At 43.9% G+C, this 24,397-nt stretch overlaps 1 protein-coding gene across 1 annotated transcript in view; it reads left to right on the forward strand.

The window, feature by feature from the left end:
• The first annotated feature begins 592 nt into the window (after positions 1-592).
• HSPA4 (heat shock protein family A (Hsp70) member 4) overlaps positions 593-24,397 on the forward strand; it is a 58,138-nt gene continuing 34,333 nt past the window's right edge. Inside the window, exons 1-5 of the mRNA XM_044280839.1 lie at positions 593-850; positions 20,558-20,615; positions 20,847-20,987; positions 21,788-21,910; positions 22,951-23,050. Of these exons, the coding sequence (XP_044136774.1) occupies positions 744-850; positions 20,558-20,615; positions 20,847-20,987; positions 21,788-21,910; positions 22,951-23,050 (529 nt within the window). The 5' untranslated portion in view covers positions 593-743. The remainder of the gene's footprint in view (positions 851-20,557; positions 20,616-20,846; positions 20,988-21,787; positions 21,911-22,950; positions 23,051-24,397) is intronic.

Raw genomic sequence — 24,397 nt, forward strand, 5'->3', positions numbered from 1 at the left:
CTGACTGAGCACATATTTTTGCCAGTCCCACAAAAATAAATGGAGGGCCGCACCTATGTCAATGGTGGCCTATCCTAGTGATATACCACCAATGTCTAAACTAAGACAACCCCTTTAAGAAGAGCCAGTCCCCTCCTAAGAAACCTATAACTATTTCCAGTGTAATTAGCTGGCCACCACTAGCTGTGCTACACTGGGCCCTGCCCTGGTGTATCCTTATGGCACGTCACTACAGCATTGCACTAACGTGAAGTATGGAAATTTACAGAAACATCCCCATCAATTGCCCCACCGTTTATTTCTAGCTCTGGTTACGTCACGGCCAGAGAAGAAGGGACTACTCCCACTTCCCTGCAGTATCCGTAGCAACTGCATCGCCGTGCGCATGACGCAAACGGCGGCGACGGAGCTCCGCCCCCTCCCCTTGAAAGGAAAATCGAAGCGTGAGGACGGAGCTTAGTCACCATGCGCCTCCTGCGCCTTCTCGTGACGTCACGACACTTACTAACGCTCATTGGTTTTGCAAAGGCGCAGGGAGAAGCAGATTGGTCAGGTTTATGCCGAGGCTGTGACGTAAATGTATCGCGAGATCGGCCGGCGCTGTTTCTTTCCTTTACTCCTCCTTTGACAGCGAGATCTTTCGAGATCTTCTACAGCTCCATTCATCTCACCGTGGTGGAGTGTAGTGCGGCCAGTCTCCGCATCCCCTGTGCTGTGAGCTGCCAGTGTGTCAGGCTGCGGACATGTCGGTGGTGGGAATCGATCTGGGCTTTCAGAGCTGCTACGTAGCGGTTGCCCGAGCCGGAGGAATCGAGACAGTGGCGAATGAGTACAGCGACCGCAGCACCCCGTGAGTATAGCCGGCGACGCCATGCTTCTTGTCTCCAGGCGAGCTGCACATGTCTCGTCCGTTACCCGCCTGATCGGCCCGACTCCCGTCCACTGTGGCCCCGAGGCAGCCTCTAGTGCATTCTGTGTGCGGGGATCTCCATCTTTACACTTGTTTTTCCAATAAAGCGTTAATCTGGGAAGCAGGTCTTGGAATGTGTAAGTGTAGTGTGTGCCTGAGTGTGTCTGTATATAGTATTGTGTATGTGTTCACCGTCTTGCATACGTTGTAATAGTAGTGTATGACCATCTGTGTATAGTGTGGCTGTAGTATTGTGTGTGTCCATGTCTGTATATAGTAATGTAGTGTGTGTTCACCATCCTGTATACATTGTAATAGTGTATGACTGTGTGTGTATAGTAGTGTATGACATGTGGATGTAGTATTTGTGTGTGTGTGTGTATATAGTAATGTAGTGTGTGTTCACCATCCTGTATACATTGTAATAGTGTATGACTGTGTGTGTGTGTGTATAGTAGTGTATGACATGTGGATGTAGTATTGTGTGTGTGTGTGTGTTCACCATCCTGTATACATTGTAATAGTGTATGACTGTGTGTGTGTATAGTAGTGTATGACATGTGGATGTAGTATTGTGTGTGTGTGTTCACCATCCTGTATACATTGTAATAGTGTATGACTGTGTGTGTGTATAGTAGTGTATGACATGTGGATGTAGTATTGTGTGTGTGTGTTCACCATCCTGTATACATTGTAATAGTGTATGACTGTGTGTGTGTGTATAGTAGTGTATGACATGTGGATGTAGTATTGTGTGTGTGTGTTCACCATCCTGTATACATTGTAATAGTGTATGACTGTGTGTGTGTATAGTAGTGTATGACATGTGGATGTAGTATTGTGTGTGTGTGTGTTCACCATCCTGTATACATTGTAATAGTGTATGACTGTGTGTGTGTGTATAGTAGTGTATGACATGTGGATGTAGTATTGTGTGTGTGTGTTCACCATCCTGTATACATTGTAATAGTGTATGACTGTGTGTGTGTATAGTAGTGTATGACATGTGGATGTAGTATTGTGTGTGTGTGTTCACCATCCTGTATACATTGTAATAGTGTATGACTGTGTGTGTGTGTATAGTAGTGTATGACATGTGGATGTAGTATTGTGTGTGTGTGTGTGTGTTCACCATCCTGTATACATTGTAATAGTGTATGACTGTGTGTGTGTATAGTAGTGTATGACATGTGGATGTAGTATTGTGTGTGTGTGTGTTCACCATCCTGTATACATTGTAATAGTGTATGACTGTGTGTGTGTGTGTGTGTATAGTAGTGTATGACATGTGGATGTAGTATTGTGTGTGTGTTCACCATCCTGTATACATTGTAATAGTGTATGACTGTGTGTGTGTATAGTAGTGTATGACATGTGGATGTAGTATTGTGTGTGTGTGTGTTCACCATCCTGTATACATTGTAATAGTGTGACTGTGTGTGTGTATAGTAGTGTATGACATGTGGATGTAGTATTGTGTGTGTGTGTTCACCATCCTGTATACATTGTAATAGTGTATGACTGTGTGTGTGTATAGTAGTGTATGACATGTGGATGTAGTATTCTGTGTGTGTGTTCACCATCCTGTATACATTGTAATAGTGTATGACTGTGTGTGTGTATAGTAGTGTATGACATGTGGATGTAGTATTGTGTGTGTGTGTGTTCACCATCCTGTATACATTGTAATAGTGTATGACTGTGTGTGTGTATAGTAGTGTATGACATGTGGATGTAGTATTGTGTGTGTGTGTGTTCACCATCCTGTATACATTGTAATAGTGTATGACTGTGTGTGTGTATAGTAGTGTATGACATGTGGATGTAGTATTGTGTGTGTGTGTGTTCACCATCCTGTATACATTGTAATAGTGTATGACTGTGTGTGTGTGTATAGTAGTGTATGACATGTGGATGTAGTATTGTGTGTGTGTGTGTGTGTTCACCATCCTGTATACATTGTAATAGTGTATGACTGTGTGTGTGTATAGTAGTGTATGACATGTGGATGTAGTATTGTGTGTGTGTGTTCACCATCCTGTATACATTGTAATAGTGTATGACTGTGTGTGTGTGTGTGTATAGTAGTGTATGACATGTGGATGTAGTATTGTGTGTGTGTTCACCATCCTGTATACATTGTAATAGTGTATGACTGTGTGTGTGTGTATAGTAGTGTATGACATGTGGATGTAGTATTGTGTGTGTGTGTGTTCACCATCCTGTATACATTGTAATAGTGTATGACTGTGTGTGTGTGTATAGTAGTGTATGACATGTGGATGTAGTATTGTGTGTGTGTGTTCACCATCCTGTATACATTGTAATAGTGTATGACTGTGTGTGTGTATAGTAGTGTATGACATGTGGATGTAGTATTGTGTGTGTGTGTGTTCACCATCCTGTATACATTGTAATAGTGTATGACTGTGTGTGTGTATAGTAGTGTATGACATGTGGATGTAGTATTGTGTGTGTGTGTGTTCACCATCCTGTATACATTGTAATAGTGTATGACTGTGTGTGTGTATAGTAGTGTATGACATGTGGATGTAGTATTGTGTGTGTGTGTGTTCACCATCCTGTATACATTGTAATAGTGTATGACTGTGTGTGTGTGTATAGTAGTGTATGACATGTGGATGTAGTATTGTGTGTGTGTGTGTGTGTTCACCATCCTGTATACATTGTAATAGTGTATGACTGTGTGTGTGTATAGTAGTGTATGACATGTGGATGTAGTATTGTGTGTGTGTGTTCACCATCCTGTATACATTGTAATAGTGTATGACTGTGTGTGTGTGTGTGTGTATAGTAGTGTATGACATGTGGATGTAGTATTGTGTGTGTGTTCACCATCCTGTATACATTGTAATAGTGTATGACTGTGTGTGTGTGTATAGTAGTGTATGACATGTGGATGTAGTATTGTGTGTGTGTGTTCACCATCCTGTATACATTGTAATAGTGTATGACTGTGTGTGTGTGTATAGTAGTGTATGACATGTGGATGTAGTATTGTGTGTGTGTGTTCACCATCCTGTATACATTGTAATAGTGTATGACTGTGTGTGTGTGTATAGTAGTGTATGACATGTGGATGTAGTATTCTGTGTGTGTGTTCACCATCCTGTATACATTGTAATAGTGTATGACTGTGTGTGTGTATAGTAGTGTATGACATGTGGATGTAGTATTGTGTGTGTGTGTGTTCACCATCCTGTATACATTGTAATAGTGTATGACTGTGTGTGTGTATAGTAGTGTATGACATGTGGATGTAGTATTCTGTGTGTTCACCATCCTGTATACATTGTAATAGTAGTATATGTCATGTGGATGTAGTATTGTGTGTGTGTGTGTGTGTGTGTGTGTGTGTGTATAGTAATGTAGTGTGTGTTCACCATCCTGTATACATTGTAATAGTAGTGTATGTCATGTGGATGTAGTATTGTGTTGATGTGGTGTTGTCCTCCTTAATTCTAGGAAGAAGCCAGTAAGTGGTATCTACAATGAAAGTATTGGCAGATGAGCAGATAACTGGGCACCAGTGATAGTTATAAATGCCATATAAAGTCCGGTCTGTGGTTTCGCAAAAAACGTCATATTCTTGTCCATTTTACAGAATTCAAAAATGAAATGGTGGCGTGCACTTGGCAGGTATAAGTGTTTTGCGGATCTGCAATTTGCGGACAGCAAAATGGATGCGGCTGTGTGCACGAGCCCTGACGGTGGTAGGGTAGACCCATTAAAGGAGTCCTGATTCTACAGATTGTCTGGAAGGGCTCAAGTTACCTCACTAGGATAGTATCTCCAAAGCGGGACAGATTAAGGGGTTTTATATGCCCAATCTATTAAATGGGTTGTTGAAGTAAAATAACAACTCGGGCAGCCTCTGTACATGGCGTAAAAAAATAATAATAATATGGAAGTCATACTTCGGTCTCTTCTCCCCTGCTGCATCCTGTGCTCTGGTCCTCCCCACTTCTGGCATCACTGTACTGGCTGCAGCAGTAATGTTCCATGCAGCCAGTCTCTGCCCTCAGCAGTGACCTCCCTTGTACTACTGAGGTGAGTGTTGCACCGTGACCTGCGTACCTGCAGCCAGGAAGATGAGGTCAGCGGTGGGGAGAACCGGAGGACATGCTAGAAAAGGGGTGACCACATATACAGGGGCTATCCGTGCTATTATTTCTCTTGGACAAGCCCTTTAAGGTGAAAACTACACCAGTTATGGACCAGCAGAGCTTTTAGATGTAATTTACATCTGTTTGTAATGATGATCAATGTTCCGGTCCACAGAGACACTTTTTAGAAAAGAGCGCTGTGTGAACACCCAGTAGGCCTGTGTTCACACAGCGCTGTTTTTTCCTAAGCAGCTCTGTCATGGAGCGGCTAATGTGCAGCTCATGCTCCTTTCAGCCACAGACTGGATCTGCATGGGGATTAGCCCTGTTGTAATCCAGTGGCTCCAATTAGCCTTTCTTTTATTGCAAAATCCAAAGGACATGTGATCTGCAGCGCCTGTTAGGCCTCCTACACCCAATATACGGGCGCCGGCCATTTGTTCACTTGAATGGGTCCGCAATCCGGAAGGTGCTTCCCATGGGGTTTCTCTCCGTGCCTCTGCACCGCAGAAGAATAGAACTTGTTCTATATTTTGCGGTGTGGATGGTTCTGCATCCTTCTGCGGATACCATGGGTGTTGCCTGTGCCTTGGGAACTGCAGTCCCCATTGCACGGAACTGCGGAGCAATGGCAGTGCACATGAGCCCTTCGTTCATTTTTTTTAATTTTGTTTTTCTAGAGGATACAAGTAAGGCTACTTTCACACTAGCGTTCGGCTGTCCGCTCGTGAGCTCCGTTTGAAGGGGCTCACGAGCGGACCCGAACGCTTCTGTCCAGCCCCGATGCAGTCTGAATGGATGCGGATCCGCTCAGACTGCTTCAGTCTGGCGGCGTTCAGCCTCCGCTCTGCTCAGCAGGCGGACACCTGAACGCTGCTTGCAGCGTTCGGGTGTCCGCCTGGCCGTGCGGATCCGTCCAGACTTACAATGTAAGTCGATGGGGACGGATCCGTTTGAAGATGCCACAATATGGCTCAATCTTCAAGCGGATCCGTCCCCCATTGACTTTCAATGTAAAAGTCTGGACGGATCCGCTCAGGCTAATTTCACACTTTGCATTATATTAGCAAAAAAAAGCTGACGGATCCGTTCTGAACGGAGCCTCCGTCTGCATTATTATGATCGGATCCGTTCAGAACGGATCCGATCGAACGCTAGTGTGAAAGTAGCCTAAGGTAACAAATGCCCCATTCACATGCCCTGTTTGTGGAATCTGCATCAAATTCCTGAATGTCTAACTTCTCCCTCCTTAAAGGGGGCTGTCTGGTCAAGTAGCTGACAACCCCAGTGGTTGTAACCTGTGGCCAGAAACAAAATTGCATGTCTACCAAGGAGCGGCCTGGGAACCTAAAGTGGCCCCATGTTGTACAAGTGTCCATATTGACAAGAGACAAGGCAACACAAGTAGTGGGGTCAGCGATACCATAGCACAAAATACCATATACCACAGTGCAGCACAAGATATAGCCCCCAAAGCTTTCCCCCCCGTGTTGGTCATCAATAACTAAAATATTCTGTCCTCCTTCTCCAGTTGTCTATGTAGCAGCGGGCTTAGGAGGCGAGAATCAGGTTATAGTTGAATTCAGGAGGGTATGTCGCTGGCCGGGCACATGATTACCTGATTCTCACAGCATAATTTACCCGAGAGCTCATCATGTACCTGGCCAGGGGCAGAGAGGGTGGCTTGGGTGGCCCACCGGGAAATTTCCCTGTAAGGTCTATTGCCAATCCGCTCCTGCTGTCTGCGGTCCGGCGGTTCCTACACTCCTGTCAAATTGCCATCTGCTTCAAGTCCATGCTGGACCGGAAGTACTTTTGTCCTCTGACCATTGCGGCCTATCAGCGTTCTCGTGCTAGAATGACATGTGACTTATCTCCCTGGATAACAAAAGGATCAGGCATTAAAGCCACCCTCCAGTCCAAGATTTTTTTATTTTTTTTTTATTTTTACTTTTAACTGGAGAGAGAACACAGCACTCACATGACCTCCTTTTCATCTGTTTGTTTGAAGATCTGCCAATTCTCAGGCCCCCTTTCTGCCATCTAAGATGGCCGCCCCACTTCTCAGGCTGTGTAACGCTGTTATTTTTGGTAGTCCAAGACACTTCTGGCTGCCCTTGGATTGGCCATCGCTGCTCATGTGAACAGTGCTGGCCAATCCAAGAGCAGGGCTGGACTAGTAGCAAGTGTCTTGGGCTACTGATGCACAGTGTGTTCAGACAGTCTGAGAAGCAGTACGTCCATCTTGGTTGGCAGAAGATGTATAGACATGTTGGGGGACATTTGCTAAAGGGTTCTATTTTGGCATAAAGGTCAGATTATGGAGTATATCGTATTTGCGCATAATTTGACTTCCAATGTGCTGAGAAAAGAGGGCGGGGCTTTGTGTCACCTGTCGGATCTACTATAACTTTTGCCAGTTTCTGGCACGTGGCAGGGCAGAGATGAACCTCATTTTATTGAGTCTTCAGTCTCTTCAAAAAATTAGGCGCATCTCACACCAGTGCAGGGAGATGTAGAATTGTCAGTTCTATAAAAGTGACAGCAGGACATGCAGCCATATTGATTGTCACCGTTGAACTCTCAGAAACGAATGATCAACCTTAAAGGGAACCTGTCACCAGTTTTATTGTGTCCTAACTAAGGGCAACATAAATAAGTGACTGATTCGCTTAGCAAAATGCTGGGTCACTTTCTTTAATTGACCCAGTCAATCTGCCAACATCTTGTATTGAAAAGCTCCAGCTGATAATGAGTCATAAATATTCATGAGCTCCTGACTCTCCCCGCCCACCTGATGCTGAGTGACAGTTATTTTCCATATGAATCAGCAGCAGGTGGGCAGGGGAGTGGCTATAGCTCTGAATTAAATAAACGCTGGACTCACTGACATCACGCTGGACTCAAATCAGCTCATTAGCATGTGGCATCTTTGTGTGTATATTATGAGGTAACCATCTGTCACACCAGTAAGTGAATACATCTAAGGCACTTTTTAGTAGTTGATGATTGTATATAATTAGTTATATTATAATCAAATATCCACATGACAGGTTCCCTTTAAAGCGATTGTCTGGGTTCAGAGCTGGACCAGGACATAACCCTTTCTTCACCCAGTCGGCCCCTCTGAGTGGAGAATCAGAGCATTTCAATCACGCAGGATAAGGGCTTTTTCAGCAGATCCGGTGATGTACCGAGTCGATGTATGGGCATGCTAGGTGGAGGCTTCTGCCTAGCAGTGAGCCCAGTGATGTCACTGGCACTAATAGGCGGGTTGCAGCACTGCTGTAAAACCGCCTCGGGCAGCTCTAAAGCCTGCCCATTAGTACTGGTGATGTCACCGGGAACACTGCTAGGTGGAACGCTCCACCTAGCAGTGTAAAAATATAAACAAAACAGCCTTTGTCCTGCACTATGCCATGCAAAGGGAGAACATTTGTCAGGTCAGGGTGTGGCTCACAGACTTCCTTCTACTTCATCTCAAAGGTGTTTGGGGTTGAGGTCAGCGCTGTCTGTTGGAGGGTCAAGTTGTTCTACACCAAACTCATCCAACCATGCCTTTAAGGACCTTACTTTGTACACTAGGGCACAGTCATGCTGGGATAGGAAAAGGCCTTCTCCAAACTGTTCCCACAAAGTCGAAAGCAAACAATTGTCCAAAATGTATTGGTATGCTGAAGCATTATGATGTGCCTAGGCCAATCCCAGAAAAACCACGCCAAAGCATTATCCCTCCTCCTCCAAACTTTACAGTTGGCACAATGTAGTCAGACGAGTAATGTTATCCTGGCATTCGCCCAACCCAGATTCGTCTAGCAGACTGCCAGATAAAATAGTGTGATTCATCTCTCCACAGAACACGTTTCCACAGTTTTAGGGTCCAGTGATGACATGTTTTACACTACTTCTGACACTTGGCATAGTGCTTGGGTACTTAAGGCTTGCACGCAGCTGCTTGGCCATGGAAACCCATGCCGTGAAGCTCCCAGTGCACAGTTCTATGCTGATGTTAAAGGGGTCCTGCACTTTGTTTAAACTGATGATCTATCCTCTGGATAGATCATCAGCATCTTATTGGTGGGTATCCGACACCCTGGAGCTCCGCCGATCAGCTGTTTGATAAGGCAGCGGTGCTCCAGCAGCGACGCGGCCTTCTCACTGTTTACGGCCGGCTGAGTGACATCACGACTAGTATCAACTTGCCTGGGCGGGGCTAAGCTACATTCAAGTGAACAGAGCTTAGCCGCGCCCAGGCCAGTTGATGCTAGTCGTGACGTCACTGGGCTGGCCGTAAACAGTGAGAAGGCCGCGGCGCTGCTGGAGCATCATTGCCTTCTCAAACAGCTAATCATTGGGGGTCCCGGGTGTCGGACCCCCGCCGATCAGATGAGGATAGATCATCAGTTTAAACAACGTGCAGAGCCCCTTTAAAGCCAGAAGAGATTTGGGGCCTTTGCGGTTGAGTCAGCAGTGTTGGTGACTCTTATGCACTGTGCCCCTCAGTATTTGGCGACCCAGGTCTGTAACGTTACTTGGTCTACCATTTTGTGACTGAGTTGCTTTTTTTTCCACTTCGCAGTAATACCAGTCACAGCTGATTGTGGAATATCTAGGACTGACTACAGCGGTGACATCCTATTACAATACCATGTTGTAATTCACTGATCTCTTCAGAACAACCCATTCTTTCACCAATGTTAGTAAAGGCAGATTGCATGGCTAGGGGCTGGATTTTATACACCTGTGACAGTGGGACTGAAAGTAACAGCGGAGTTCAATGATTAAGACTTGTGTCCCAATACTTTTCTCCGTATACTGTATCTCAGTATCACTCTGTGGCTAAGGCTCCATGTACACACAAGGCACATGATGCACTATTGCATTAATTGCTATGAAGCCCATGTCCTGTCTACGTGATAACTGTGGACGCATTGTGGGTGAGTAAAAGCTGCATGGATGCTGCCGCCTACTTGGACCAGTTCCACGAGCAGCTGGGTGTGTTGAGGTAGTGTTACCTGCCATAGTTGTAAGTGATTTTTGCTTCTTAAAGTATCTCTGGTCAGAGTACAAATGCAGGAACGTGCCTATTAGTCAGGGTGGTGGTTATCAGCTTACTGCCCTCACCATGCCCATGTAAATCGCAGCTAACAGGACTCACCTCAGCAACCACAGGTTTGTCCTCCATTAGGCCTCTTTTACACAAGCGAGTTTTCCACGCTGGTGCAATGCGTGACACGAGCGCATAGCACCCGCACTGAATCCTGACCCATTCATTTCAATGGGTCTGTGTACATGAGTGTTGGTTTTCACGCATCACTTCTATGTTGTGTGCAAATCGCAGCATGTTCTATATTCTGCGTTTTTCACGCAGCCCTGGCCCCATAGAAGTGAATAGGGCTTCTGTGGAAAACGCATTGCATCCGCAAGTAAGTGCGGATGCGATGTGTTTTTCACTGATGGTTGCTAAGAGATGATGTTTGTAAACCTTCAGTTATTATTTTTTTTTTATCACTTATCACGTGCGTGAAAAACGAATAAAAACACATTGCAAGACAAAACTGACTGAACTTGCTTGCAAAATGGTGCGAGTTTCACTGAACGCATCCGGAGTTGGTCCGTCCCGCTCGTGTGAAAGGGGCCTAATAGGTTCTGGTGAACAGTGGCACCCAACTCCTGTTTGGTTGGATGTACGCTTATTGGGCATCTGGAGACTCCTGTATTAAGTGTCTCGTGACATTGGTTACCTGGACACTAGTATCCCGATAAACAGCGCTCCATAACTAGTGCTTGCTGCATTTTGGAAAAAACAATGAGAAATAAAACCTTCACTGTTAGTGCGTTCCATTATTCCCTGGGGTTTCAGCAAGCATCTGGCTATTCCGTTTTCTGACCTTTTTCCTGTAAACGCTGTGTGTTAACCCACAATTTAAGGGTACTTTCACACTAGCGTTATTCTTTTCCGGCATAGAGTTCCGTCAAAGGGGCTCTATGCCGGAAAAGAACTAATCAGGCATATCCCAATGCGTTCTGAATGGATAGAAATCCGTTCAGTTTGCATCACTATGCCTTCCGTTCAGTCACTGTCGGGCGTTTTGGACGGACATAAATCTGGCAGCATGCTGCGGTATTATGTCCGTCCAAAATGCCTGATCAGTCGCAGGAATGCCGGATCCGGCATTAATTCCTATTGACTTGCATTAGTGCCGGATCCAGCATTGCAAAACAACTAAAGGACGGATCCGTCCTTCTGGTCTGCGCATGCACAGACTAGGAAAACTGTGAAAAAGACTGCAAGACGGATCCGTCCATTAGCATGACAAGCGGCGAGACTGATCCGTTCTTGCAATGCATTTGTAGACTGATCAGCACCCGGATCCGTCTACAAATGCTGTCAGTTGTCACACTGATCGGCGGATCCAGCAGGCAGCTCCGACGACGGAACTGCCTGCCGGATCACACTAATGCTAGTGTGAAAGTACCCTAAGGGATTGTATGTTTTTCGCTCACATCACTGATGACTTTCTATCTCTCCTTGTTCAGCTGCATTTATTAGAACAATGCAGCTGAACAGAGGATAAGAGAAGACATCCAGTCCACAGCTCTGCGTGAGTGCTTGAAGATGGCAGGATCGGTGGAGCGAGGGACTGGTAAGTACTAACTAAAGTGGTTTTTTTCCTCCACATGTTAGAAGAAAGGTGTGTGGGGTTTTTTTTTTTTGTAAAGCCCCTTTTAGGCTTCATTCACATGTCTGCAATTTCTGCGGAACCGAATTGTGTACGCATTCATTTCTATGGGGGCAGCACGATGTGCTGCCTGGACATGGAATTGCGGATCCGCACTTCCGTTCCGCAAAACAAATAGAGCATGTCCTATTCTTGTCCGCAATTGCATATTCTACTAGTGCTGTCAATGTGCGGTCTGCAAAATGCGGAACGCACATTGCTGCTGTCCGTGTCTGCGGATCCGCAAAGCGCGTTTCAGATGTGTGAATGGAGCCTAAAGCATTTTGCGTTCTCTGTATCGCTGCATCCTGGCAGGATGTTTATATACTTGCCTTCCTGATCTCATCGGCTACTTTTTGGGTTTTCTAACTGCACCCAGCAAGCAGCAGGCTTAGAGAGAAGGTGTAGGGAGCATGAATACTGTAGAGAAAAGTGTGGCAGGAGGAGCAAGCCTTGTGAAATGTTAGAGCAAAGCATGCCGGGTTTGCCAGCAAACTCAGTATGAAGTGCTACATGTGAACATCCTGCGAGGATGCAGTAAGAGTGAGAAAAGGGGAAGCAAAGTGATGACAAAACAGGTCTATGGGGCAAAAATGGGTGCGTGGCTCCAGTTGTGCATTGTTACGTCTGCAGCCTATCACCAACCTTAGTGTTCTTGTGACTAGTGATTGGCTGCAGCAGTATATGGGACATAAACCATATGCCATGGCTGAGAGGACGGAACTGGTTCAGTGGAGGATCAGGCTGGTGAGTTTAAGACTACTTTCACACTAGCATTTTTACTGGATTCGGCAGGGATCAGCAAAAAAAGGCTTCCATTACTGATAATACAACAGTCTGCATACGTTATGAATGGATCCGGTTGTATTATCTTTAACATAGCTAAGACAAGTCAATAGAGGACGGATCCCTTTTGTATTGTCAGAGAAAACGGATCCGTCCCCATTGACTTGAATTGTCGTCTTGCTCCGCATCCCAGGACAGAAAGAAAACCGCAGCATGCTACGGTTTACTCTCCGGTATGAGAACGGAAGGAAATGCATTCTGGAGCACTCCGTTCTATTCAGCTCAGTTTTGTCCCCATTGACAATGAATGGGGACAAAACAGAAGCATTTTTTTTTCCCGCTATTGAGACCCTATGTCGGATCTCAATACCAGAAAATATTAACGCTAGTGTGAAAGTAGCCAAAGTTGTTTCATAATTTTAACGGCCTGCCTGCAGTTCGCACACTAAATGCTTTAATATCAGACCAACCATTTAATGGTGTTTTTAGCTATTCAACCTAAAATTAGAGCCAAACAGGAGAACCCCTTCCTGGAATGGGCCACTCACTTCATGTAATACTGTGAGGGTCCTCCATGAGACATACTTTTCTATGCTGTCTGTACGGCCTATTATGTTTAGTCTATTAGTTAACACTTTTCAGGAAATTTTCGTGTGTGTGTGTATATATAATATATAAAACAGATAGTTATTGCCTTGGTAACTATAAATTTAAATGACATATGAACATTTCATTAACGCCGTTCTCTGTGGTGTTGTGGGCAGGTTAGATGTTGTCCAGTACAGGAAATTAATTTCATCATTGAAGTTTTGTGATTGACTTTGGTAATGGTGTTCCTGCAATTTCCAGGAGTCAGTCTGGGGTACTATTTATTAAGCACTTTATCACAGAAGCCTAAGGGTGGTGCGAGTTTAGTATTGCCACTTGTACCAAATGCATTATGTGGCTTCCATTTTGATAAATTTGGTGCAGATTGCTCCAAATGTCGTGTGACAAAATGTCCGTAGGCCACATTAACATGCCATATTTGTAGAAGTTTTTCACTATAAAATGCAGTACACTGTATATCATGAAACCTGTCATGAGTTTTAGGTTTTTATACCTGCAGTTTTACGGATTGTAGCGGGTTTCCATCATATCTGTGGAAACTGTAAAATAAATGACAAAATCTACATGTAACCAGAGGCGTGCCAAGAGCTGCACCCTGATTTTGCATGTGCAGTTTGTTCAGTGTGATTCACCTGTACAAGTTATAGTCATAGTTGATAAGGTTGAAAAAGACACTTGTCCCTCTACTCCAACCTGTAATCCTACAGTGGAGAAAACCCCTATGGGATAATTGCCCCATTTTAACCTCGCTGACGGGTGTTTGGCCGTTTCGCACCACTATTAGGACAGTTTTGACATGTACACATAACTTGACTTTTGTAGTAGTCACACTACCCACATATCTTTTTTTTCTGAAAGTAGACACCTGGCACATTGTCAAAATGGAACTCAACATTTTATATACACAGACCCCTTCATACAACTTTGTGTCAGTGTTATTTTTCTTAAAAGTTGAAATGACCAGCTTGAAAGTTGAATGAACCATCCCCCACGTTCAACATGTGCAGTGATCATACATAAGATTTAGACCTAAATTTATATGCATAAAATAACCAGAACTAGACGCACCAAAAATCTGGTTTAAGCTGGAAATTTTAAAAAGTTACATATAGAATACAGGGACTGCACTCTTTGGAAAGTGCAACGCCAAAAACGACGGTATATATTTCCTAAAAGCGGACATCCCGATGTTTGCAGTTGCCTTGACTTTTGAAGTCGGTGGGGCTGAGCTGCAATACCAGCTGCACAGCCACTATACGATGTGTACAGCAGTGTGCTTGGAAAGCTGCCCGGAGCCTGCAGAGCTCCAGTGAGCGCAAAGGCTCCCTGAAACGGGGTTCCTCAGTCTCGGACCCCTGCTGATGTGATGACCTATCCTGAGGGTAGGTCATCATTATAATTTTCCAGGATAACCCCTTTAATTCAGAGTACAAACTATAAAGTACCTAAGCAGTGTTTTATGGTGGTGATCAATCTTCAGTATGTATAGGACAATTTACCTATTCATGTGTATCACCTAAAGTTAGCAGTAAAGGGTTTCCCTTCATCATTTCCAGTTTCAGGCCCTCCCATTTGGCCCCTCTAGGGACAGTGTGTGTTCACAAAATTGGTATCAGAAATGGCAGCCCACATTTGGGTAGAGGACATCCTATTCCTTCTTTTATAATGAACGATTTTTTGATTATTGCACATACAGAGGAATATTGCATGGCCTTGGTCAGAGTTGGGGTAATTCTTGACAAGGTGGGGTGATTGCTAGGTCACAAAAAGTCAGTTTTTGAAGATTCTTATGAAGTTCGATTGCCAAAGGTAAGGAAAAAAAATTCAAAGGTCCTGGAGATGGTTCAGCTCATTGTGAACCTAGTAGTATAGCTGAGGAAGGCAATGTCCATATTGGGAACCCTGACAGCTTTCATTTTGGTGGTGACCTGAGCTCAAAGCCAAACCAGAGACCCACATTGGAAGATTCTGGAAGCCTGGAACAAGAATGCCTGTCTCACACAGGCCTTAGGGAGATTGTTTAAAGCAGAGATGATTCTCCTAGAATCTGAAACAGTTGACTGCTTTCCGGTTAGCCCTTAGAGAAGACCTTCCTATGACTTCTGAAGGCTAATTCTTGTGGTCCCATTCTCCCGCCCCCTTCCTAGATGGGCCTGGATTTCATGCCTAAGACTAATGTACATGATGGATCCTTGGCTTCTAGGGCTGGGATCCGACGCAACTTCTGGCCCTCCTGCTGTGGTAAAACTACCACTCCCAGCATGCACACTTATCTAGCTGTTCTTGGAACTGCCACAGAAGTGAATGGAGCATGCTGGTAGTTGTAGTTTCACCTCAGCTGGAGTGCCAGAGATTACTTTCCCCTGTTCTAGAGGATCCAGATCTGCTGCATCAGGCATTCCCAAATGAGGAGTCTACATTTGACTGCTTGGAATGTAAGAGATTGTCTGAGAAATTTTTTCCTGCCAACAATCTGATTGCTGTTGCACTTAAAAGTACATCTTAAGGATATAGTGGGATCCAGGACAACTCCTTCAAAGAATCTGTTAGTTAATACCACAGGACACCTTTAGAGGTTTTGTGGTGTCCATTCATAGACAGGTCATAGCTGTTTCAGCAGCACAAATGGGGCCTACACAATATTAGGCAGTATTTCTGATGACTGTAGATGCCATAGGGTAAACTAAAAGTCTTGAGAGGTTCAGAATTAGACAGTCTATCTTGCACTTCTTTGTAGTTAGGTGCAGCACTCGCGCTGGTGTGTTTTCTGTTTAAAACTTGATCAGCTTTGGTGCTTGGTGGGAGATTTAGGAAGCCGCACTAAATCCCTGTTCAGCCAACTATTGTGGTAAAACCATCACAAGAATGTATTCCGTACCACTTTAGCACTCATGCACACAAACATATTTTCTTTCCATATATTTTTTTTTTTGCGGACCATATGTGAAACAATTCATTTTAATGGGTCTGCAAAAAAAGAAAACGGAAGTTACTCCGTGTGCATTGTATTTCCATTCCGCCAAAAAATAGAACATGTTCTATTATTGTCTGCATTACTCACAAGGATAGTACTGTTCTGTAAGTGGCCAACTGTTCCATTCTGCAAAATACGGAATGCACACGGATGTCATCCATATTTTTTGCGAACCGCAAAACAGACACTTGTGTGCATGAGGCCTTACTGTAGTGTTGCAGCTCTTCCTTTCACTTACCACCCTATGTGATTGTATGCCAACACTTGCGTCCTGCACTAACACTTCTCTAGTGGTCAGTCCAGGCACTTCCACTTGCTTTGCAAATGCAGAAACCTAACCTTCCCCTTCTAAATCATCCCAGCGCACAGTACTCATACTAGTAATGCACCCCCATGTCACATGGTAATCTTAGCAGGGCTCCCTTACATGTTTTCACATCAGGACCTCTCCCATATACATCATCTGACACTTGGCTACTTAAAAGCGGCCTATTGCCGGCTGCTTCCAGCATCTGTGTGCGCTGTCTGGGAAGAGTGGCCTGTGGGTGATTTTAGATGGAACTAAATGCTGTCCGTTACCACATTTAATAGATTGGTTCCCATGCACTACTTCGGTTGCTCCATGCTTGACTTTTGATGGTCTTCCACCTCAATGTGGTGGAAAAACTGGTCAGCAATCAAGTATAGTCTGTGTGGAAATGTGGCAGTTAGGCCCCTTTCACACGGGCAAGAATTCCATGCGGGTGCAATGTGTGAGGTGAACGCCTTCCACCCCCACTGAATCCGGACCCATTCACTTCAATGGGGCTATGCAGATGAGTAGTGATTTTTAACGCAACGCAGACCCCATAGAAATGAATGGGTCTGCGTGAAAATCGCATAGCATCCGCAAGCAAGTGCGGATGCAATGCGATTTTCACACATGGTTGCTAGAGATGTTAGCAAATTGATAAGTCAATTTACTGTATTTTCCCTTTATAACATGGTTATAAAGGAAAATAATAACATTCTTAATACAGAATGCTTACAAAAATGTTGCTTGAGGGGTTCATTTTTTATTTTTTATTCTCCTCATCCACTTGTTTGCACAGCCGGCATCATATTCTTTCTTCTTTCATATGGTGACGTCGGCGAATGAATATAGAATCTTCAGTGAAGAGGTTCGGCTCTGGGTACCACATTTAGTTTTTTCTTGCGTGCGTGCACGCTTTGCACTCGCATGGAAAAAACTGAACATTAGAATGCAATCGCAGTCAAAACTGACTGCAATTGCATGTCTACTCGTGCAGTTTTCCTGCAATGCACACGCGATGCATCCAGAGAAAATCTGGGACGCCCGTGTGAAAGAGTCCTAAGGCACCTTTTACACGGGCGAGTATTCCGCGCGGATGCGATGCGTGAGTTGAACGCATTGCACCCGCACTGAATCCCGACCCATTCATTTCTATGGGGCTGTTCACATGAGCCGTGATTTTCACGCATCACTTGTGCGTTGCGTGAAAATCGCAGCATGCTCTATATTCTGCGTTTTTCACGAAACGCGGGCACCATAGAAATGAATGGGGTTGCGTGAAAATCACAAGCATCCGCAAGCAAGTGCGGATGTGGTGCGAATTTTCACGCGTGGTTTCTAGGAGACTATCAGGATGGAGACCCGATCATTATTTTCCCTTATAACATGGTTATAAGGGAAAATGGCATTCTAATTACAGAATGCTAAGTAAAATAGTGCAGGAGGGGTTAAAAAAAATAAAATAAAAAATAATGTAACTCTCCCTTATCCACTTGATTGCGCAGCCAGCATCTCCTTCTGTCTTCATCTTAGCTGTGTGCAGTAACAGGACCTGTGGTGACGTCACTCAATCACCATGGTAAAAGATCATGTGATGACCGGAGTGACGTCACCACAGGTCCTGTTACTGCACACAGCTAAGATGAAGACAGAAGGAGATGCCGGCAGCGCTATTTTACTATGCATTCTGTATTCAGAATGCATTATTTTTCCTTATAACATGGTTATAAGGGAAAATAATAGCAATCTACAGAACACCGATCCCAAGCCCGAACTTCTGTGAAGAACTTCGGGTACCAAACATGTGCGATTTTTCTCACTCGCGTGCAAAACGCATTACAATGTTTTGCACTCACGCGGAAAAATCGTGTGTGTTCCCGCAACGCCCGTGTGAAACCAGCCTAAGTGTTAAAATTTCTTGCAGTGCCATCACAGGGGAAATTAAACTTTACAGGATGGCTATCCATGGTTTGTCCATGTAATATAGAACAGGTCCTTCAGGGAGAGACACTGCACTCCACTGTGACCATGAGAAGAGAATCCAGGAGGAAGACCCACACTCCATAAACTGAAGCATTCCTTCATACTGTATGTGAAGCAGCGTTTTAAATTGGACAACCCCGTTAAAGGTTAATGACATTGGCTTTTGGGTCATGTGGATCTCTGACATACACGTATCTGTTTCTGCCATTTATTGTAGTAGCTGCAGATATATCTAGTGGGATGAAAGGCAAAGATTCTGAGGTGGCAAGTACCTCATTCAGCACGTGGCGGGATAAGTACCTCATGATAAGTTAGAAGTTGTCCCCGATGGTACAATCTAGCAAGTCTTAATCGCAGGCTTTTATTATGCTTGTTACGTGAACCCCTCCTTGCAGAGCCGAGGCTGTTCGGTTCTATGACTCTCACAATTGCATAGATTGTACGTGATGTGTTGCAAATTGAGATCTTCCCCATTTATCTCTAAATCTTTTATTGCTCTAAATTGATGTAAGTTCTGTCCAACCATATTGCTTCTAATCCACAAATCTTTGCTTCTTTCTGGCTTTAGGTATCTCTGGCAGGCTGTTCCGGCACTAAGCAGCCTGCCATAGATGTCTGGATCCGACACTGCTGGATGCTACCTGACACCCACCGGCATATTTTCCGGGTTGTGGCTGGATCTCTGGCCAGTCCCCATTGTAGTGAATAAAGCCGGAGAGAATTCTGGCAGTGAGGGATCGGGCAGGGGAGTTGAAAAATATGCAGGAAAATCTGCCTCAAAACCTCATCTAAAAACTGTGTGAACCTACCCCTACCGCCTTTCATCAATGCAATTGAGAAGGCAAAAAAGATTTCCACCCCATTTGCTACACTCTGAAGCTGGATTTTTAGCCAAATTCCAGTTGCACATCCCTTCAGCTTATTTTCATGGGGCCCTTCCCAACCATGACCAGTAAGTTTCAGTAACCTACAGTATTTGTGATATCACCCCTATTTGAGAGTGAATAGTGTGTGGTATTTATATTTGATACTGTGAAGACTGAGAAGTGGTTCATGCTAAGTGCCTGCCTCAACAGATGGCAGCACAATGATTCTGACTAAATAACTGGAAGTGGGCTTCTATCTGACAGGTAACGCTAGAATTGCTTGTCTTTGTGCTTTCTTGTATTTTTCTACAACTACCTGTGGAAAACGGGGACATTCTTGGTGTTCTTGTCTTGCAATGAGCAAATGTTGTCAAAATGGACGAGGCAATGTGAATAATGTCCGAAATGACTCTATAGTGCCCTGGGATGTTGGACATTTTGCCATGGCTTATTTCACTTTTTTGATTATTTGACATTTGTGACAGCCATAGACTTTTATATCTTCTTCTAACATTCGTCATCTATGACCATTATCTGTATGCCATGAAACTTAGAGAAGGCTTCTCATAAGAATATAAAAAAAACTGGAAGCTAAACGTCCTGAAAGCCCATCGTATCTGAACTCCCAGAAACCATCAGACTGATTTTATTTATTTTTTAAAGTTCTAGATGTGTTTGTAAAGAAGCAGCTAGGTTCAAACCAATTTGGGCGCTTCATCTAATCTGCACTGTGGGAAATGTACTTGATATAAGCGTACTTTTACACTAGCGTTAAAGTTTTCTGGTATTGAGTTCCGTCATAGGGGCTCAATACCGGAAAAAAAAACACTTCAGTTTTGTCTCAATGCATTCTGAATGGAAAGCAATCCGTTCAGTATGCATCAGGATGTCTTCAGTTCAGTCCCTTTTACGGTATTTGGCCGGAGAAAATACTGCAGCATGCTGAACACTTTTCCCTAGTCCGAGAAATAACCCTATTTAGTTTGTGCTACAGAGCCCATTGGTGTAATGAGGGCGTTGCACCCAGAGGTGAGTGCTGTTGCACCCAGAGGTTCTCCTCCTTGACTCGTAGGGCCAGGCATGTAGATACAATCACACCTGGCCCTTAAATCTTGCGGCTGTGCAGTACAGAATTGGAGATCGCCGGGCACATGCGCCAAGCACACTGCTGCGAGATTTCAGGGCCAGGTGCAGTAATGGCTGGTGCAGTAGTATTGTCGACCACATATATTCATGGAGCGCCTCCGTATTTATTTATATATATTTTTTTTTTTTTTTTTTTAAACAGGTCCTGTATTTCGTTTGGCCCTAAAAACAGATCTATTGGAGCAGCTGCAAAAAGCCAAGTACGTAATTTTGTTGTGTGCAGAATCTGTGGTTATGTTAAGTGATTGGTCATTTCTGGCCATTACTTCTGTACATGTAATTCTACTTTATGGTTTGTTCTACATCTTTGTGTCTAGAAATCTGCCCACTAAGCGATTTCTGTTCTGTCTTGGGAACATATCTGAAAATGTTTCCTCCTGCAGATAAGTTGTACTGAAAACTTGCTGAGTTCCTTGTCCTCTTTCCTTCAGGTCATTTCCAATGTAAAGAATACTCTGCAAGGCTTCAAAAGGTTTCATGGCCGGGCCTACACTGATCCCTTTGTGCAGGCTGAGAAGCCAGGTCTGGGCTATGAAGTTGTGGAGCTGCCAACAGGCTCGGCTGGCATAAGGGTGAGGAAAATAAAGTGTAAATGTGCCCAAGGGAGCGCCTTTGTGAATCCCAGCGACACAGCTTCACTAATAAATCAATAATTATTCTGCTCTTTGGCTTCATTCACATGGTAGCATTTGTTCAGCAATTCTAAGACAAAACCAGAAGTAGGTCCTAAACGCAGAAGAGGCAGAAATCCTTCCACTTCTCAGTAGGTTCCATTTCTGGTGTTAGAAAAAAATACCGACCATGATACTACAGTTTGAGGCTGTAGTAAAGGAAATGGCAGTGATGACCCAGAACTGTCCTCCATTGTCTGCATTTAGGACATAATTTATTTAAAGCACTCTTCCAGAGCCTTTTGTTCTGGAAATCTGTTGGTCTGAGATCAGACTTCACCAGTGTTTTCTATGAAATATCAGAAAATCTTTTTGAGGAAGAATTTTAAGAAAAGATTCCCCAAAATTGTTCTTATTATGGGAAATATAGTACATGTAGTTACTAAACCAGACCTCTTGGGTGAGGTGACAGGTCTTCTAACAGACATGTCAGTTGCATGAAAATGTAAGCATTTTGGGAGAGATTCATCAACTTTTGTGACTTTTGGGTTTCTGAAGCACAGAGGCCCAGAGATGTGTGTAAAGAGGCATCTGCCTTTTTAAAAGATGATACACTTCTTACCCTGGCCCAAAGGAAATGCCACTCTTGATAAACCTCCACCTTTTTGTTTTTTTAGAGAATTATCAAGTGCTTATTATCCAGCTTATTGCTCATTTGTAGCGGCTAACAAGTCTATCAAATGAACATTTGTATCTTGTAGGTCATGTACTTGGAAGAAGAAAAGAACTTCACCATGGAGCAGGTGACTGGCATGCTGCTCACCAAACTTAAAGAAACAGCAGAAAGCGCCTTAAAGAAACCTGTAGTTGACTGTGTTGTTGCTGTAAGTAACTCAGTTTTTTGCCAATAGTTTTAAGATCTTCTTTAACCAAAATGTAATACGGTTATGAAGTTGTAGCAACCCTCCAGTCCTTCATAAAATTTTAACTTGGCATGGGCAGTGCATACTTAATGTAGGTAAGGTGGCTTGTGAGACAGTAGACCTGTGGTCTTCAGTTGGCAGGAAATTCACAGCGTCAAAAATCGTTATGTCAGCCTAGCTGTGTCTGAGAAATGCAACTGTCAAGTGGAGGGTGTTTGATGGACCCAATATACTTGGCTAAAACCAACCTGAGTCTTTATGCTGTGAATCTGACAGTTCCCAGTCCTTTCTGAATTAATCTATGATGTCCTCCAGCTCCAGCCTCACACTGAAATAACTCAGTGTGCTTCCTGAGTCTTAGACCCAGTCCCCAGCTTTTAGACTAGCCAGTACATGAGGAGGGCGAGTGACTACTAAGTGCAGTCTGAGAAGCTGGTGGATATTCTAGATGAATGCAGAGGGGGCATTGAAATGGCAGATTAGTGGCAGAAGGTCTAAAAAAAAAAAAAAAAACGAGGACCAGGTGCTTTATATTCTATAGATTTCCTTGATATGCAATATTATGGAAATCTGGAGGATTGCTTAAGAATGCTGAACACAGTCTTGAAGACTAGCAGCCATTATTTGATGCAGATCAATAGGAAAGGTATGTAAAGTGTCTGAATGTTGTGTAACCTATGTGTCTAATCTGTAAGTGTATTGCATTTTGTAATGTACTGTTTTTGAACTCGAGCTTGTATCATTCCAGATCACAATTGTACTTCAAATAGTCCACAAAACCCCTAAAAACGAAATTGCTTTGTATGCTTTTATATATCACTGATAGCAATGTTATTAGCCTAAAGCAGAAAATCCACCCAAAAATAGCCATGGATCATGTTTTTGTGAACCCAGCCTAACTGGCTGTAAATTGGGGTCAGTGCTAGATGGGAAAATGATTACCAAGCACAACCTGTTCCGAGTTGATGTGACTGTTCTAAGCTTGCTACTTGTTGGTTCAGGTTCCATGCTTCTTCACTGATGCAGAAAGGAGGTCTGTAATGGATGCCACACAGATCGCGGGGCTGAATTGTCTACGACTGATCAATGAAACTACTGCAGGTAACGAGAGTAAAAGTAAAGGGCATTTATAAAAAATAAAAATCTGTTTCTCTAATCACATGTTATGGTAGAATACACTGTATGCCATGGAGATCTTTGAGAGCACTCCATTCTTGTCCATCAAACTTCACAAATGCTTTTGAAGTAGGTAAGTAATCTCACTGGTATGGGACACCCACATACTGTGATGTTAAAGGGACCTGTACCTAAAGTCTTTCAGCTAACCTGTGGACAAAACAGTTCTGAGCAGTAGTACTCTTCTGTCGCTCCGCTGATTCTGCAATCACATGTCTGACTGGCTACAGGATGTTCTTCTGACATTGTGACCCTTTTTTCCTATTCAGTTGCATAATGTAGATGAAGTTGAACAGGATAAAAGAGGATCATATCTGGTTGTGACATTAAAGGTAGAGCATTTGGGCGATTCTAGCCAAGTTCGCAGAATCAATGGAGCGACAGAATAAGGCTACTTTCACACTCTTGTTTTGGGCGGATACGTCATGGATCTGCAAAAAAAAAAAAAAAAAAGATTCGCTACAATAATACAACCGCATGGATCCGTTTGTATTATCTGTAACATAGCCAAGTCAGATACGTCATGAACGCCATTGAATGTCAATGGAGGACGGATCTGTTTTCTATTGTGCCTGATTGTGTGAGAGAAAACTGATCCGTCCCCATTGACTTGCATTGTGTGTCAGGACGGATCCGTTTGGCTCAGTTTCATCAAACGGACAGCAAAACTCTGCAGGCAGCATTTTGGTGTCCGCCTCTAGAGCAGAATGGAGACTGATCGGAGGCAAACTGATTCCATTCAGAATGCATTAGGGCAAGACTTATCCGTTTTGGACCGCTTGTGAGAGCCCCGAACGGATCCCACAATGGGAAAGCCAAAACGCCAGTGTGAAAGTAGCTTAAGGTAATATTTCTCAAAGTGGCTTTTGTCCACAGTTTAGCTGAAAGGACTGGTACTGGCCTGGAGAACCCCTGTAAATCTTGGTATACTGGATATTGTGGTGGGCTGTCCAGGATTAGGAAAACATTCTTCCAAAAACCGTACAATGAATTGTATTTCTTATGTAACGCAACACACAACCAGTGGATGGGAGGAGCTGGTGCATGTTCAGGCTACTTTCACACTTGCGCTTGATCGGATCCGTTCTGAACGGATCCGATCATATTAATGCAGACGGCGGCTCCGTTCAGTACGGATCCGTCTGCATTAATAACTTAGAAAAATTTGTAAGTCTGAAAGTAGCCTGAGCGGATCCGTTCAGACTTTCAATGTAAAGTCAATGGGGGACGGATCCGCTTGAAGATTGAGCCATATGGTGTCATCTTCAAGCG

The sequence above is a fragment of the Bufo gargarizans genome, chromosome 2 (assembly GCF_014858855.1).
Source record: "Bufo gargarizans isolate SCDJY-AF-19 chromosome 2, ASM1485885v1, whole genome shotgun sequence".
NCBI lineage: Eukaryota > Metazoa > Chordata > Amphibia > Anura > Bufonidae > Bufo > Bufo gargarizans.